General features: G+C 41.3%; 1 protein-coding gene across 1 annotated transcript; it reads right to left on the reverse strand.

The window, feature by feature from the left end:
• Positions 1-466: 466 nt before the first annotated feature.
• On the reverse strand, positions 467-7953 carry SPINK1 (serine peptidase inhibitor Kazal type 1). Its single transcript, XM_059173475.1, has 4 exons — positions 7836-7953; positions 6511-6542; positions 4889-4995; positions 467-667 (listed from the first exon to the last, which is right to left on the reverse strand). Exons 1-4 carry the CDS (start codon positions 7888-7890, stop codon positions 622-624), a joined length of 240 nt encoding a protein of 79 aa, XP_059029458.1. The 5' UTR covers positions 7891-7953; the 3' UTR covers positions 467-621.
• Positions 7954-12761: the final 4808 nt, after the last annotated feature.

Here is a 12761-nt window from a genome sequence, read left to right on the forward strand (position 1 = left end):
TAGATTTTTGGGTCCACCCTGGAACAAAAACCTCACTCTGCTAACTTGTTTGCCCGTGCTGTTAGTGAGGTTACTGAACTTTTCTAAGTTGACTCACAAGATAAGGATAACCTTACAGGGTTATGGTGGCTCTCATACGGAGCCAAGTCAACTACACAGACCTCATACAACAGATGCTCCATTAAATCCCAAGGAAACCCTAAAGAATTTATTTCAGTCAGCGAAAGCTAGCAGATAACATGTTTCTGGACTGAGAGTTTTCCAAGTATTGTTCTGATGCTAGTTTAATTCTCCATGGGATTATTGCCCTCATGACCAGCTGGGTCCTGTCCTGTCAGTCAATAACTGTAATCACATTTTCTGAGATGAGTCGTCAGTATGTGAAGAAGGGAATGGGGAAGGAAAAAGCATCATGACGGAAACCTTGTCCAAGATTTCAGAATGGCTGTATTTTTTAAAATCCGGTCTGAGTTTGTCTCAGTCACCTGACCCCAGTGTAATCAAATATACCTTTGAGGGTAAAGCATTCAGGAACAACAGGAAGTATTTAGATGCGTTTTATTCAGCAGTCAGTCCTGCTAGGCATTGTGGTAACCACAGGTGATTTTAGAACCTTGGTTTTCAGCAAGGTCCAGATTTTTTAATGAAGACAGGGGTCTGACGCTTCCTGTAAAAGAGGTTAAACAGCGGATGAAAAAAGTGACTATGGGAAGAAAACAATGAAAAAACATCAGCTTTATTTAAAATAGAAAGGTTTCAGATTTTTATTCCCATTTCTCTGCCTTTCATTCATTTATTCATTCACTTATTCATTAATTCATCAAATATTCACAGACACTATTTCTTACATTCAATAAGGATACAAAAGAAAATAAAAATGTCTGCCTTTACACGTTTACAGATCTACTATGGGATTACAGTAAACCTCTGAAGTCAATCTCTAATTCATCGTTGCTTCTTTTTCTTCTAATATCTTTGTTCTACCCACAAGGTTTCTATCTTACTGGTGCCTGGGCTACTTATAGGATGTTCTAATCAACTGATCTTTTGCTTTAAAACTCTGGGGGTTAATACCTGTGGGATCTCACAGAAGGAAATCATGTCTATATCCTAACTGATAACTGCCAGGTCTGAGCATCCTCCCTTCCAGATAAAAACTTCTCTGCTCCCCAGGACACCACCTTTCCCAAACCAGTTTTCTTTTGTGTTAGCTAAATATTCCTAAATCCTGTAATTGTGCCTCCTGAGGTTGTTTACAGAGCTCACTCTCACTCTCCTTTAATTTTTTAAACCATCCCTTCCTTGAATATACTGGTTTATAGAAATTCTTCAATTTCTCTGTTTCTTGAGGACATCTGACTTCCATATATCTATGCATGTATTGATCTGGACCTTGATGATTTTCTTTTTTTTATTTATATATTTGACAGAGAGAGACACAGCAAAGAGGGAACACAAGCAGGGGGGCTGGGAGAGGGAGAAGCAGGCTTCCCGCTGGGCAAGGAGCCTGATGCAGGACTCAATTCCAGGACCCTGGGATCATGACCTGAGCTGAAGGCAGCCGCTTAACGACTGAGCCACCCAGGCATCCCGATGATTCTTCATTTTAAGAGTCTTTAATGTTTTGTTATTCCATAGGTATTGTCCATACATAATACTTATGTCTGAGTTGTTTAGCATACATAGCACAAACATCTAAACACAGTACACAGGTTGACTTACCTTCTATAGCTGTGTTGTCCATCCCTATTTAACTGTTTAAATTCACATCAGTGAAAGTTACATAATATTAAAAATTAAGTTTCTTAATTGTACTAGACACATTTTAAGCACTGGTGGCAAGGCTAGTGGCTTACATACTAGACAACAGAGTGATAGAACGTTTCCATCTTTGCAGAAAGTTCTACTAGAGAGTGCTGGCCTATAGAATGGAATTTTCCAGTACAGATTCCCGGAGAAGACACAAAGAGAAAAAAGTCCTTACTGACTATATCTGACAAGCACATAATGCTCAAGGAGATGCAAGCCTTTGTCCACCTATCTCAAAAAAACCCCAACATCTAGGGTCAGAGCCTGGCTCTAGTTAACTTGACAATGGATTTTGGGAGGCTCCTAATGGACAGTAGAGAGAAAGGTGGTATGGTGCATTGTAAGTATTTTACACTAGGAAAAGCCATACTTTCTCTCTAGACCTGTTTTCTTTTTTTTTTTTTTTTTAATCAATTAATTTGAGAGAGAGTGGAAGAAGGGGCAGTTGGGGAGGATCTTCAAGCAGATGCCCCTGCTGAGTGTGGAGCCCAACTTGGGTTCTGTCCCAAGACCCATGAGTTCCTGACCTGAGCCAAAACCGAGTTGGACATTCAACTCACTGAGCCACCCAAGCGCCCCTAGACTTGTTTTCTTATCTGAGAAATACAGGAAGAAAAGTTACGTTTTCTGGCATTCAAATGTTCTTCCCATATTAAATATTTTTGAAAAAATAAAATGAGTAAGCAGGACAGTGGGTTTTAAAGGCTAAGGAGTGGGGTGCTCATATTTTCCTAATATTTCATTTTAAGCATTGGGCCTTTTGTTCTTGGAACTTGGAAGTTTTCTAAACCTCAAGGCTGTTTTACTGTTTCTCCTCCCCTTGGATGGAAATACAATGTTTGACCTTTATGTCATCAGTCTAGGTCATGAGAAAATTAACAAGTGTTTTCCAGTTCCTTTTACAAATCTTTATTGTAGCAATAAATTCACCATAAAGTAGAACACCTAACATTTGGGTCTTAAAACTTGAGGATATTAAGTCTCTCTTCCTGGGGCCCTATTTCAACAATCCTTGCTAACACTCAGGATTTTCTGATGTAATTTAAAGTAGACCCAGAAGAGAGGTCATGTTATCGGGAATTTATACTATGGAATAATGGAAATGTGTGCAGTCATTTGAGTCTAAATCAAAGTCTTTAATGCTAAATCAGTTCTTAGAATAACTTAGAGTTTTCTAGGCTACTTGTGGAATCTCTTTTATTTGTTTTGATCATTCTACACCTTTCTTTAACCTGGGATGTCTTTGCGGTGCTACCAAAATTCTGAGCCCTCTTTAAATGACATCCTTTTCATGAATCCTTTCTTGACCCTTTCAGTACTAAGGAATCTGTCTCTCCTTCACTCTGGTAGTACTTTCCTCACACCTCATTTGATGGCACTTGTCCCAAGTTACCAGAAGCTGCCTTATTTGAACTTATGACCTATTTTCTTTTACTCAAAAGCACAAGGAAAGCAGAGGAAACCAGCATGATGCTGGGCACAAGTTAGGTTTTCAGGAGCAGAGGAAAATAGAAAATTTGTGGCAGATCTGCTTCTCTGAGGGCATGAATTTGATTCCCAGCATCTACCTGTGATCACTTCAGAAAATGAGATTCATTGAGGCTGGTTCTCATCTCCATAAATGAAAATGTTACAAAAGTATGTTTTTGGTCACCTGATCTATATAATTCATATTTGCATTTTTGAGGGCTTTGGTATACAGTCATTACCATCACCAAGAATGATTTTTTCAAGATTTTATTTTTAAGTAGTACCTACATCCCACGTGGGGCTCAGACTCACAACTGCAAGATCAGTCAAGAGTCACATGGTCTAGGGGCACTTGGGTGGCCCAGTGGGTTAAGCCTCTGCCTTCGGCTCAGGTCATGATCTCAGGGTCCTGGGATATGGCCCCGCATCAGGCTCTCTGCTCAGTGGGGAGCCTGCTTCCCTCCCTCCCCCAATCTCTGCCTGCCTCTCTGCCTACTTGTGATCTCTCTCTCTGTCTGTCAAATAAATAAATAAAATATTTTTTTAAAAAAAGTCACATGGTCTAGCAACTGAGCCAGCCAGATGGCCCTGTGATTTTTTTTTTCTTAAAGATTTTATTTCTTTGACACAGAGAGAGAGAGATCACAAGTAGGCAGAGAGGTAGGCGGGGTGGGGGGGTGAGCAGGCTCCCCTCTGAGCAGAGAGCCCCATGCGGGGCTCGACCCCAGGACCCTGAGATCATGACCTGAGCCGAAGGCAGGGGCTTAACCCACTGGGCCACCCAGGTGCCCAGCTCTGTGATTTTTTAAAGGTATTTTGGGTGTCTTAGCTTTTTAAAAATCTAGACTATCTACTGATTTGCTATTAAAGCATGGGATTTTGTTATACAAGTGATTTTTGAAAAAATTCATTCAGAGAACCATTCAAACACTTTATTCCACTCTCTTTTCCTTAACACATTTATCTTACACTATGTTATTAATACCTTTCGCCCTTTTGTTCATATTTTTATTGGAGTGTCTCTCTCTCCCTTACATCCTAAACAAAGCCTCCAAACTTTTCAAAATCCTAGCAGGCATAATTAGTTTTTTTTTAATATTGTGCTCTCTGAGTACTTTGCTCTTATTTCCACTGACTACGTTGCAATTAGCATTGAGTGTAACCAAATCGAGACTTGAAAGTATCTCACAAATACTTGGTCTGGAACCTGACTTTAAAGCACAGTTAAAACAGCAAGGATTTGGACCCATGTCTGTCTGTCACTGCAAGTTACTTGAGCTCAGTCTCAATTTCTTCATGTTTATAACGAGCTTAGTATTCTCTGCCTCAGAGATTTGTGAATATTCAATGCCTTGCCCCATGCCTGACACAGTAAGTGTTGCTTTCTGTCGTAACACACACACATAAACATCTCTGTAGATAATCATACCAGATATGTAATGAGAAGAAGAGATTGAGAATTATTTTTGGAAAGATGAGATGTTTTGTTTCTCTCATGGTAAGATTAATGTTATTTGTAAATTGACTGGAACTTAGAGGGATAAGATACATGAAAATTTGAAGACAACTAGCTTAAACTATGTTTTAAGACATTTGAGTTTGTACTCACTTATTTTGAACACATAACACACATTCATTAGAATACGTTTCTCCATCAGTCCCACAGACAGGATCATAGATCTTGGTACATGCATTTGTTTCAGTGTTACATTTAGCCTAAAAATGGAATTAAACAGAATTATTTTCCATCATTTAACTTTCTTTGAGTTTATAGTGAAATCTCTGAAATGGTTTTCACTTCCTTGGAGTGGTCAGCTTAAAAATGGAAGTATGGTTGTGGGTGTGACAGTAGTGATACTGAGTGTTTGAAAAGAAGAAGCCAAGGTTTGGAATCAGAATGCCTGATTGCATGTAATGCCTCTGCTATTTACAGACTGTGAGACGCTGGCAAATCTCCTTGTGTCTCCAACCCTCGGTCACTTCATCAGCACAATGGGGAGGATATTATCACTTCCACACCTGTCTCCTGGTGGCATCATGAGGTTTAAATAAGGTGAGTGACATCATGTTCAAGTTTGCGATGACGGCAGATCAATGATGGTTCCTCTCAGGTCAGCCACACTGTGGGCATGTCTTCCTTGCACACTGTGGTCCATTCACACTGCCCTTCTCTTAGTCATGTGACAATACCATGTGCTTTCTGCCCTGGGAGCCCTTGCACAGGCTGTTTCCTGGACATCAGTAAGAACTTGTAGTTACGGAATGGCTGTTATAGGTCAGGCACTTTCCTAAGTGCGTTTATGTATTACTTTATTTAAATCTTACAATTATCCTCTGAATTTTTTATTATACTCTTCTTCCAGTGAAGACAGTGAAGCACAAAGAGATTAAGTCACCCAAGGCTACACAGCTGGTAATTCCAGATCCAGGATTCAGACCCACTTTGTCTAGGTCCTGAGCTTTGGCTCATACCCACTTCAGCCTGCTACTCCTATCTATTGGTTATATTTTGCTGACAGTCACTTACACTTCATGGCTCAGAATATATCTCACTTAGGGGCACATTCTGTGATCTAACCAGGCTTGGTTCCAGATGGTACCAGAATTTCTTAAAACCCTTATCATTAGTGTAATAATTTATTCACTCATCCTTTTGGTTTGCCATCTATCTCCTCACTAGATATAAATGAAAAGGGACATTTCCTCCTCTGATCTTCAAATTTACTGCAGTTAATAAATTTATAAACACAGAACCAAAAAAAAAAAAAAAAAGAAAAATTAGGTATAGAATGTTTTTCTAGAGGAAGAACATAGTTTATTATTTTCTTTTGCTCATTAAAAATTAGAGCTCAACTTGGGGGTTGGGAGAGTTTTATGCCAACATGGTCAAACTGGCTGAAAGGAGGAAGGGCTCCTTGGAGGGAAGTTAAGAAGAGTGCCACCCCAAATCCTTCCCCTACCAGATAGCCTCAGAACGTTCAGAATGCCTCCACAGCAAACATTATATGACGATATAGAAATTGCCTGGGTTTTGGTGCGTTTGTCCTTCAGCATAAGCCCTGTGGGGGGGCACTGCTGTTACTCTCCATACTTTGCAGGTTAAGCCTCACTAGTACCCCACATCCATCCTGACTTCAGGTGAAACTGAAATGTCACAGCTTGACTGTGCGTTGAGTGGAGCAAACAGCTCTAGCCTGACAGACAAATAAAAAAGTACAGAATATTCCTTACCTCTCTTCCCTCCAAGCCAGCTCTGGTGTTGCCTAGAAAACATGAATGAGACACAGGGGGTCAGGTACTAAGTGGGAGAAGCCAGATCTGCTCTTACTTAGAATCATCCACTTCCATTGAATACTATGACTTCTCTGCTGGCTTCTTCTGCTCCTCTCACCCACCATGTTCTTACTCTTCCGCTTTTTTTTCTTCTTCTTCTTCTTCTTCTTCTTCTTCTTCTTTTTTTTTTTAAGATTTATTTATTTGAGAGAGAGAGCATGAGCAGGGGAATGGACATAAGGAGAGGGAGAGAATCCTTGAGTAGACATCCTGCTGAACACAGAGCCTGACACAGGGCAAGACCAGGACCTGAGCCTAATTCAAGGGTCAGACGCTCAACTGACTGAACCACCCAGGCACCCTACCCCATCTCTTCTTGTTTCTGCCTTCTCTCAAGGACATCTCACTGGTGTCCAATAACTCCCTGCCTGCTGAAGTCTCAAGAAAATGAAGCAGAAGTTTGATTAGGATCAAAGTATCTCAATTGGCCATTTCATGAAAGTTCATCATTTCTTTGAAAATAGAAGTCATTTACTTACTGCTTGAGATGTGTCAGGCACAGAGCAAATACCTTCTGAATGTTCACTCCCTTCTCGCAACTGGTAACTAAACCTTTGGTCTTATAATTAGTGATATAAGAAGTGTCAGTATCTTTAACTCAGTGTATAGATGAAGATGTGGAGAGTTTATATGAAAATTTATGAAACAGTTACCACCAGCACCAACCAGATCTCCTGACACAAAACTTACTTGCAATTACATGTAAGTTGTCTTTAGTAAGTAATGTTAAAAATAGAGCTCCTTTGACATCTCACCTTCAGTCCCCAAAGAGCTCTTTCCCTCTGTTAGATTACACTGATTATTAGTCCAATTCACATTTCTTGAATTTATAGATAGATGCTTAAAATTGCATTCTCTAGAAAATTACAAGTCTACTGACACTATATAGGGGTGGTGATTTTGGATGAGCTCATTGAAGAGAAGAGGAACTAACTTGATAGCATTTAAAGGAAGAAACGTTGGTGAGATTTAATTATGATACCGACAATTTCTGAGGTGATCTAGATAAAGTGGTAGCTCTTCCTAAGTCAGTTTTATGAGAAGCAACAAGGCACCTCTGGTCTTGAAGAAGTCCCCTAGAATAGGTCCCTGACATTATTTCATTTCATTGGGACCAAAAGATCTGTCCAAGACTAGACTCTAAGTCTAGAATGTAATGAGATCAGTAATGCAACACGTCAGAAGGGTTTTACTCAAATCAGAAAATATGCAAAGGCACCTACCAGATAAACTCAACAGGGCCAAAGCACTAAGAAGAAAGATGCTTGTTACCTTCATGGTGAAAGTTCGGTGTTCAGAGCTCAGTCGAAAACTGCATTGAACTTACCACTTCTCTTCAGAACCCTGGGATGGGAAGGGTTATATAGTTAGGCTGGCCTCCCAGACGCCACCTCCTGCCCCGTCACAGGTCTTTGGTTATTGATTGACTCTGTAGCATAGCCTGGCCCCAAGTTCCAGGAATGTCACTTTCGTAAAAAAGGTAAAAGAAACAGCACAGGCCTGCAATGTGCCAGGCCAAGATTCTGTCAGAAAAGTTCTGGTGGTTGGTTAGTTGGTTCTCCCCTTAACTTCCTCTATGACTGTGGGGAGCCCCAGTAGTCTCATCCATAAGGTAAACTCAAAGGTCGCCTGTGCTCTTTAGCTCTGGATATATAAACAGGTGTGGATATCCAAAAATTGCTTTCTATTATTTCTTCTTTTCATTCAGCTTTTCCCTGTTTTCTTTTTTAAAGATTTTATTTATTTACTTGTCAGAGAAAGAGATCAAGAGAGCACGCATAAGCAGGGAGAAGAGCAGGCAGAGGGAGAAGCAGGCTCCCCACTGAGCAAGGAGCCTGATGTGGGACTTGATCCTAGGACCTTGGGATCATGACCTGAGCCAAAGGCAGACGCTTAACCGACTGAGCCACCTAGGCATCCCTAGCTTTTCCCTCTTTTATTCTTCTCTTTTCTTATGTTCTGTCACTCATTCACAAATCCCAGTGTTGCTGACCGAGAGACAGGGTAGAGTTGGAGAGGGCTTAGGTCCCTAAGGTGTGTATGTGTGTTCTGGGGCTAGATCTGCTTGCCAGACACTTACTAGATCTGTGTTCTTAGACAGGTGGTTCATTCGCACTGTGCCTCACTTTATTCATCTGAGATCTGAAAAAATAATAGCATTTAACTCAAAGTGTTTATCTTTCATTCAAGCACAAATATTGGTTCTACCTGTGTAGAACCAATATTTGGGAGATGGTTCTCCCTTCTCTCTTGTGTTTCTGCCTATCTTGTGAGGAGAAGCACTGACTGCCTGTGACTCAGTTGCTCTTTTCAAGAGTTTGTATAACAAATGGACTTGGAAGGTGGAATAGTGTTTCTCTCTGGAGCAAAGAGATAAAGATAGTATCTCTCACTAGTGCAAAGATAAGGTGGGCATGGATTAGGGATTTTTAAGAAGCATGGCATCCTTCTTGTGGAGCACAGTACACTTTTTCTGTAGGTGCCACTTGGTCTTCCTCTTGTCACCCTGTAGAAATTGGGGCTTGGGAAACCAGATGACATTGGCATTTTGGCTCTTGTAATTGAATAATTAAGTCCCTTGTCTCTGTCTCAGCAGCTTGTGTCTTTTGCCAGCATCCCTCTAACTGTGGTAGGCTAACTTGTTAGCTTCCAGGTAGGGTAAATCTCAGATCTTCCCTAGTCTTGAACTGTGCTCATGTCTGGAGATACATCAGTGAGTAAAAATGGTAGTCTCTGCCCTTGTGGAGCCTCCATTTTATTTTATTTTATTTTTTAATTTTAAAAAAATTGTAAAAAGATTTTATTTATTCATTTGACAGATAGAGATCACAAGTAGGCAGAGAAGCAGGCAGGGGGTGGGGGAAGCAGGCTCCTGCTGAGCAGAGAGCCTGATGTGGGGCTCAATCCGAGGACCCTAGAATCATGACCCGAGCTGAAGGCAGAGGCTTTAACCCACTGAGCCACCAAGGCGCCCCTCCGTTGCATTTTATTTGGGGGAGACAGGCAATAAGAAAGTCATCTGATAATTATAAAGCATATCAGATTATGATAAATATTATGGAGAAAAAGAATAAGGGTGCTGGAGGATCGGGAGAGAGTTGTTATAGATTGTCAGAGAAGGCCTTGCTGATTAAGTCACGTTTGAACAGAAACATGAAGGAAGTGAAGAACTGAACCATGCAGATATCCAAGAACAGGCACTCCAAGCAGAGAGAACAGCGAGGGCAAAGGCAAAAACTTGCTTGATCTGTTTGACAAACATCTAGGGCGATGGGTAATCTGGCTGGAGCACAGTGATGGAAGGACATCCATCAAGGATGGCAGGGAGGTGAAGGAAGCAGTGAGGTCTGAGTGGTAAAGGCTGTGTAGGCTGTAGTAAGGACTTTAATGTGGAAGCAAAGGGAAAGCTGTGAAAGAGCTGTGGCACAGGAATAACACGATATGGCGTACATTGTAAAAGGTTATTTTACCTTTTTAGGAGAATAAACTTGAAGATAAGGACAGCCGCAGGAAAACCAACTGCTGGGCTCTTACACTCATCCATCCAAGAGCTGATAATGGGAGTGGAAGAAAGAGGTTGGCTCTGTAGTTCATGCGAACTTAATACATGTAAAGTGTTGACAACAGTTTCTGCACATGGTAAACACTTAGAAATATTACCCATCACTAGAATTTCATTGTTGTTATTTTTTCAGGATTTATAATGCTGTTCCATCTAACTGGAATGTTTTTCTTTACCGTTATGCATGAATGAATTCTTCTCTGTCTTTAAGGTTCACTTCTTTTTTTTTTTTAATTTTATTTATTTATTTGACAGACAGAGATCACAAGTAGGCAGAGAGGCAGGCAGAGAGAGAGAGAGAGAGGGAAGTAGGCTTCCTGCGGAGCAGAGAGCCCGATGCGGGGCTCGATCCCAGGACCCTGAGATCATGACCCGAGCCGAAGGCAGCAGCCCAAACCACTGAGCCACCCAGGCGCCCCTTAAGGTTCACTTCAAATGTTGTTTCTTATTGGAAAACTTCTGCTCCTCCTGGGCTGCCCTAGTGTTTTTAATGTGGTGGAATGCAACACATAACACATTGTTGAAACTGTGTATGATGGGTTCCCCCATCTTCCATTTATGCTTCAACCTTCACCATCCTAGCTTCCTCCTGCCTCTCTACTGCTGCTGAACTTGCTTGTTTTGGTCCCTGATTCAAATCAGTTAATTCCATGGACAATTTTTCAGAACTCATAGCCTCTAATTCTTCACACGTGATCACACTCAATATCATTTCTTTTCTTTTAGGTTTATTTATTTGAGAGAGGGAGAGAGAGAGGGAAGGGTGTGGGGGGGCAGAGGGAGAGGGACAAGCAGACTCCCCACTGAGTGTGGAGCCCAAGGCGGGGTTGGATCCCAGGCCCAGAGATCATGACCTGAGCCAAAATCAAGAGTCAGATGCTTAACCTACTGTGCCATCCTGGCATCTCTCAATATAATTTCTTTTCTTGGGTTTCATGACTGCACAGGCCTCTGCATTTCCTCATACCTTCTTCATTCTCATCATCTCCATCCTCCTCATTGACTCCTCTTCCTCTAATGAGTGAAGACTTGGAGTTTTTCAAGTCTTTGTGCCCTATTCATGTCTCAATTTCATTTTCCTTAGGTGAACTCTTTCATTCACATCATTTAAATTCTATCTTTATAAAATCCCCAGATATGTATATATTTCCTAGATCTGCCCTTGGGATCTTTAGACCAGATATTAAGAGCCTTCTCAACTCTTTGGACATCCTATGGGCACACCAGATGTGATATGTCCCGTACTACTGCTTTGATCACTTAACCACAAACGTTTTTCTCTTCAGTCTCCCCTCTGCTTCTCTGCCTTCCAACAGGTTGGTTAAGCCAAAATCTAAGTGTTCCCCTCACTGCCCCTGTTGGGGACCGCCTCCGGCCGGGAAAGTCCCCACCATTACAAGATGGTGCTTGGCTCACTGCCAGCAAAATACACTGCAAGTAAACAACGAACTTTCTGGTGAAGCCTGCCTAAAGGAGGACATAGTCATTGGCTGTTTCAAATTTAATCAGCATAGTAACAAGACTCTCATTGGCTCTCCCCATTGCTTGGCCCCTTATTGGTCACCCTGCTGCATATAAGCTAAGGAAGTTGACGAAATAAGGGGAATGAAGCATTAACACCGAACCAGGCTTCTTGTCGTCCTTGCGGGTCGAGGGCGATATGCCCCCTTTTGCCCTTACCTTGTACTACCTCCCAAGCTTAATTTGTTACCAAGTTCTCTTCTTTTTTTTTTTTAAAGATTTTATTTACTTATTTGACAGAGAGAGAGCACAAGCAGGTAGAACAGCAGGCAGGGGGAGAGGGAGAAGCAGGCTTTCCGTGGAGGAGAGAGCCCGATGTGGGACTTGATCCCGGGAATCTGGGATCATGACCTGAGCCGAAGGCAGACGCCCAACTGAGTGAGCCACCCAGGTGCCCCAAGTTCTCTTCTTGAATCTGTATCCAAAATAACCACAATGCTGAAGGCTTCTCATCATTTTATGCTGACATATCAAAGATGATGGCATCATTGTCTGTGTCCCTCCCTGAGGATAAATTTGGACCTGGGAAATTCTTGAACTTTTAAAGTCCCCTTTGGCTTTCTGAAGTTTCCTTCAAGACAGTATCTACAGTTATTTCTTCCTCAGCTGCTCTCCACAGGAAAAAAAAAAAGATAGGTTTTAGGTTTTAACCTCCAAGACTCAGGCTAAATATAATTTTCTCATGGAGCTGCTTTCCAAGTAGTTTCTCATTCTGTTCTGCATGCATACATATTATTCCCTGATACACTGCATCACACTTAAATTTTATTCTGTGGCTGTTTATATGATTATTATGTAATATCCCTTTCCCTTTAGGGAGAAAATATGGTTGCTTTGTAATTGCAGTACCTCACCAAGTGCCTGGTAAATCGAAAGTTCTGAATAAATATTTGCATAAAACATGAATAAAGTAATATATATGCATATGCTTCTTTTCTTGAAGGCTTAGATCTATGCCTTGTTATTTCTGTGTCTCTTGCCTGCTACAGAAGAGTCCCTTATTGGGTCACTTAGTCTTACTCATTTAGCCGTCATTATAATTCAGATACCCACTGAGTTCCTCATA

The sequence above is a fragment of the Mustela lutreola genome, chromosome 5 (assembly GCF_030435805.1).
Source record: "Mustela lutreola isolate mMusLut2 chromosome 5, mMusLut2.pri, whole genome shotgun sequence".
NCBI classification, from domain to species: Eukaryota; Metazoa; Chordata; class Mammalia; order Carnivora; family Mustelidae; genus Mustela; species Mustela lutreola.

Coding starts and splice junctions, on each gene's coding strand:
- SPINK1 (XM_059173475.1), bottom strand. CDS start 7,890: ATGAAGGTAACAAGCATCTTTCTTCTTAGTGCTTTGGCCCTGTTGAGT. Junction 6,543..7,835: donor GGCCCTGTTGAGTTTATCTG/GTAGGTGCCTTT, acceptor CATGTTTTCTAG/GCAACACCAGAGCTGGCTTG. Junction 4,996..6,510: donor CTGGCTTGGAGGGAAGAGAG/GTAAGGAATATT, acceptor TTCCATTTTTAG/GCTAAATGTAACACTGAAAC.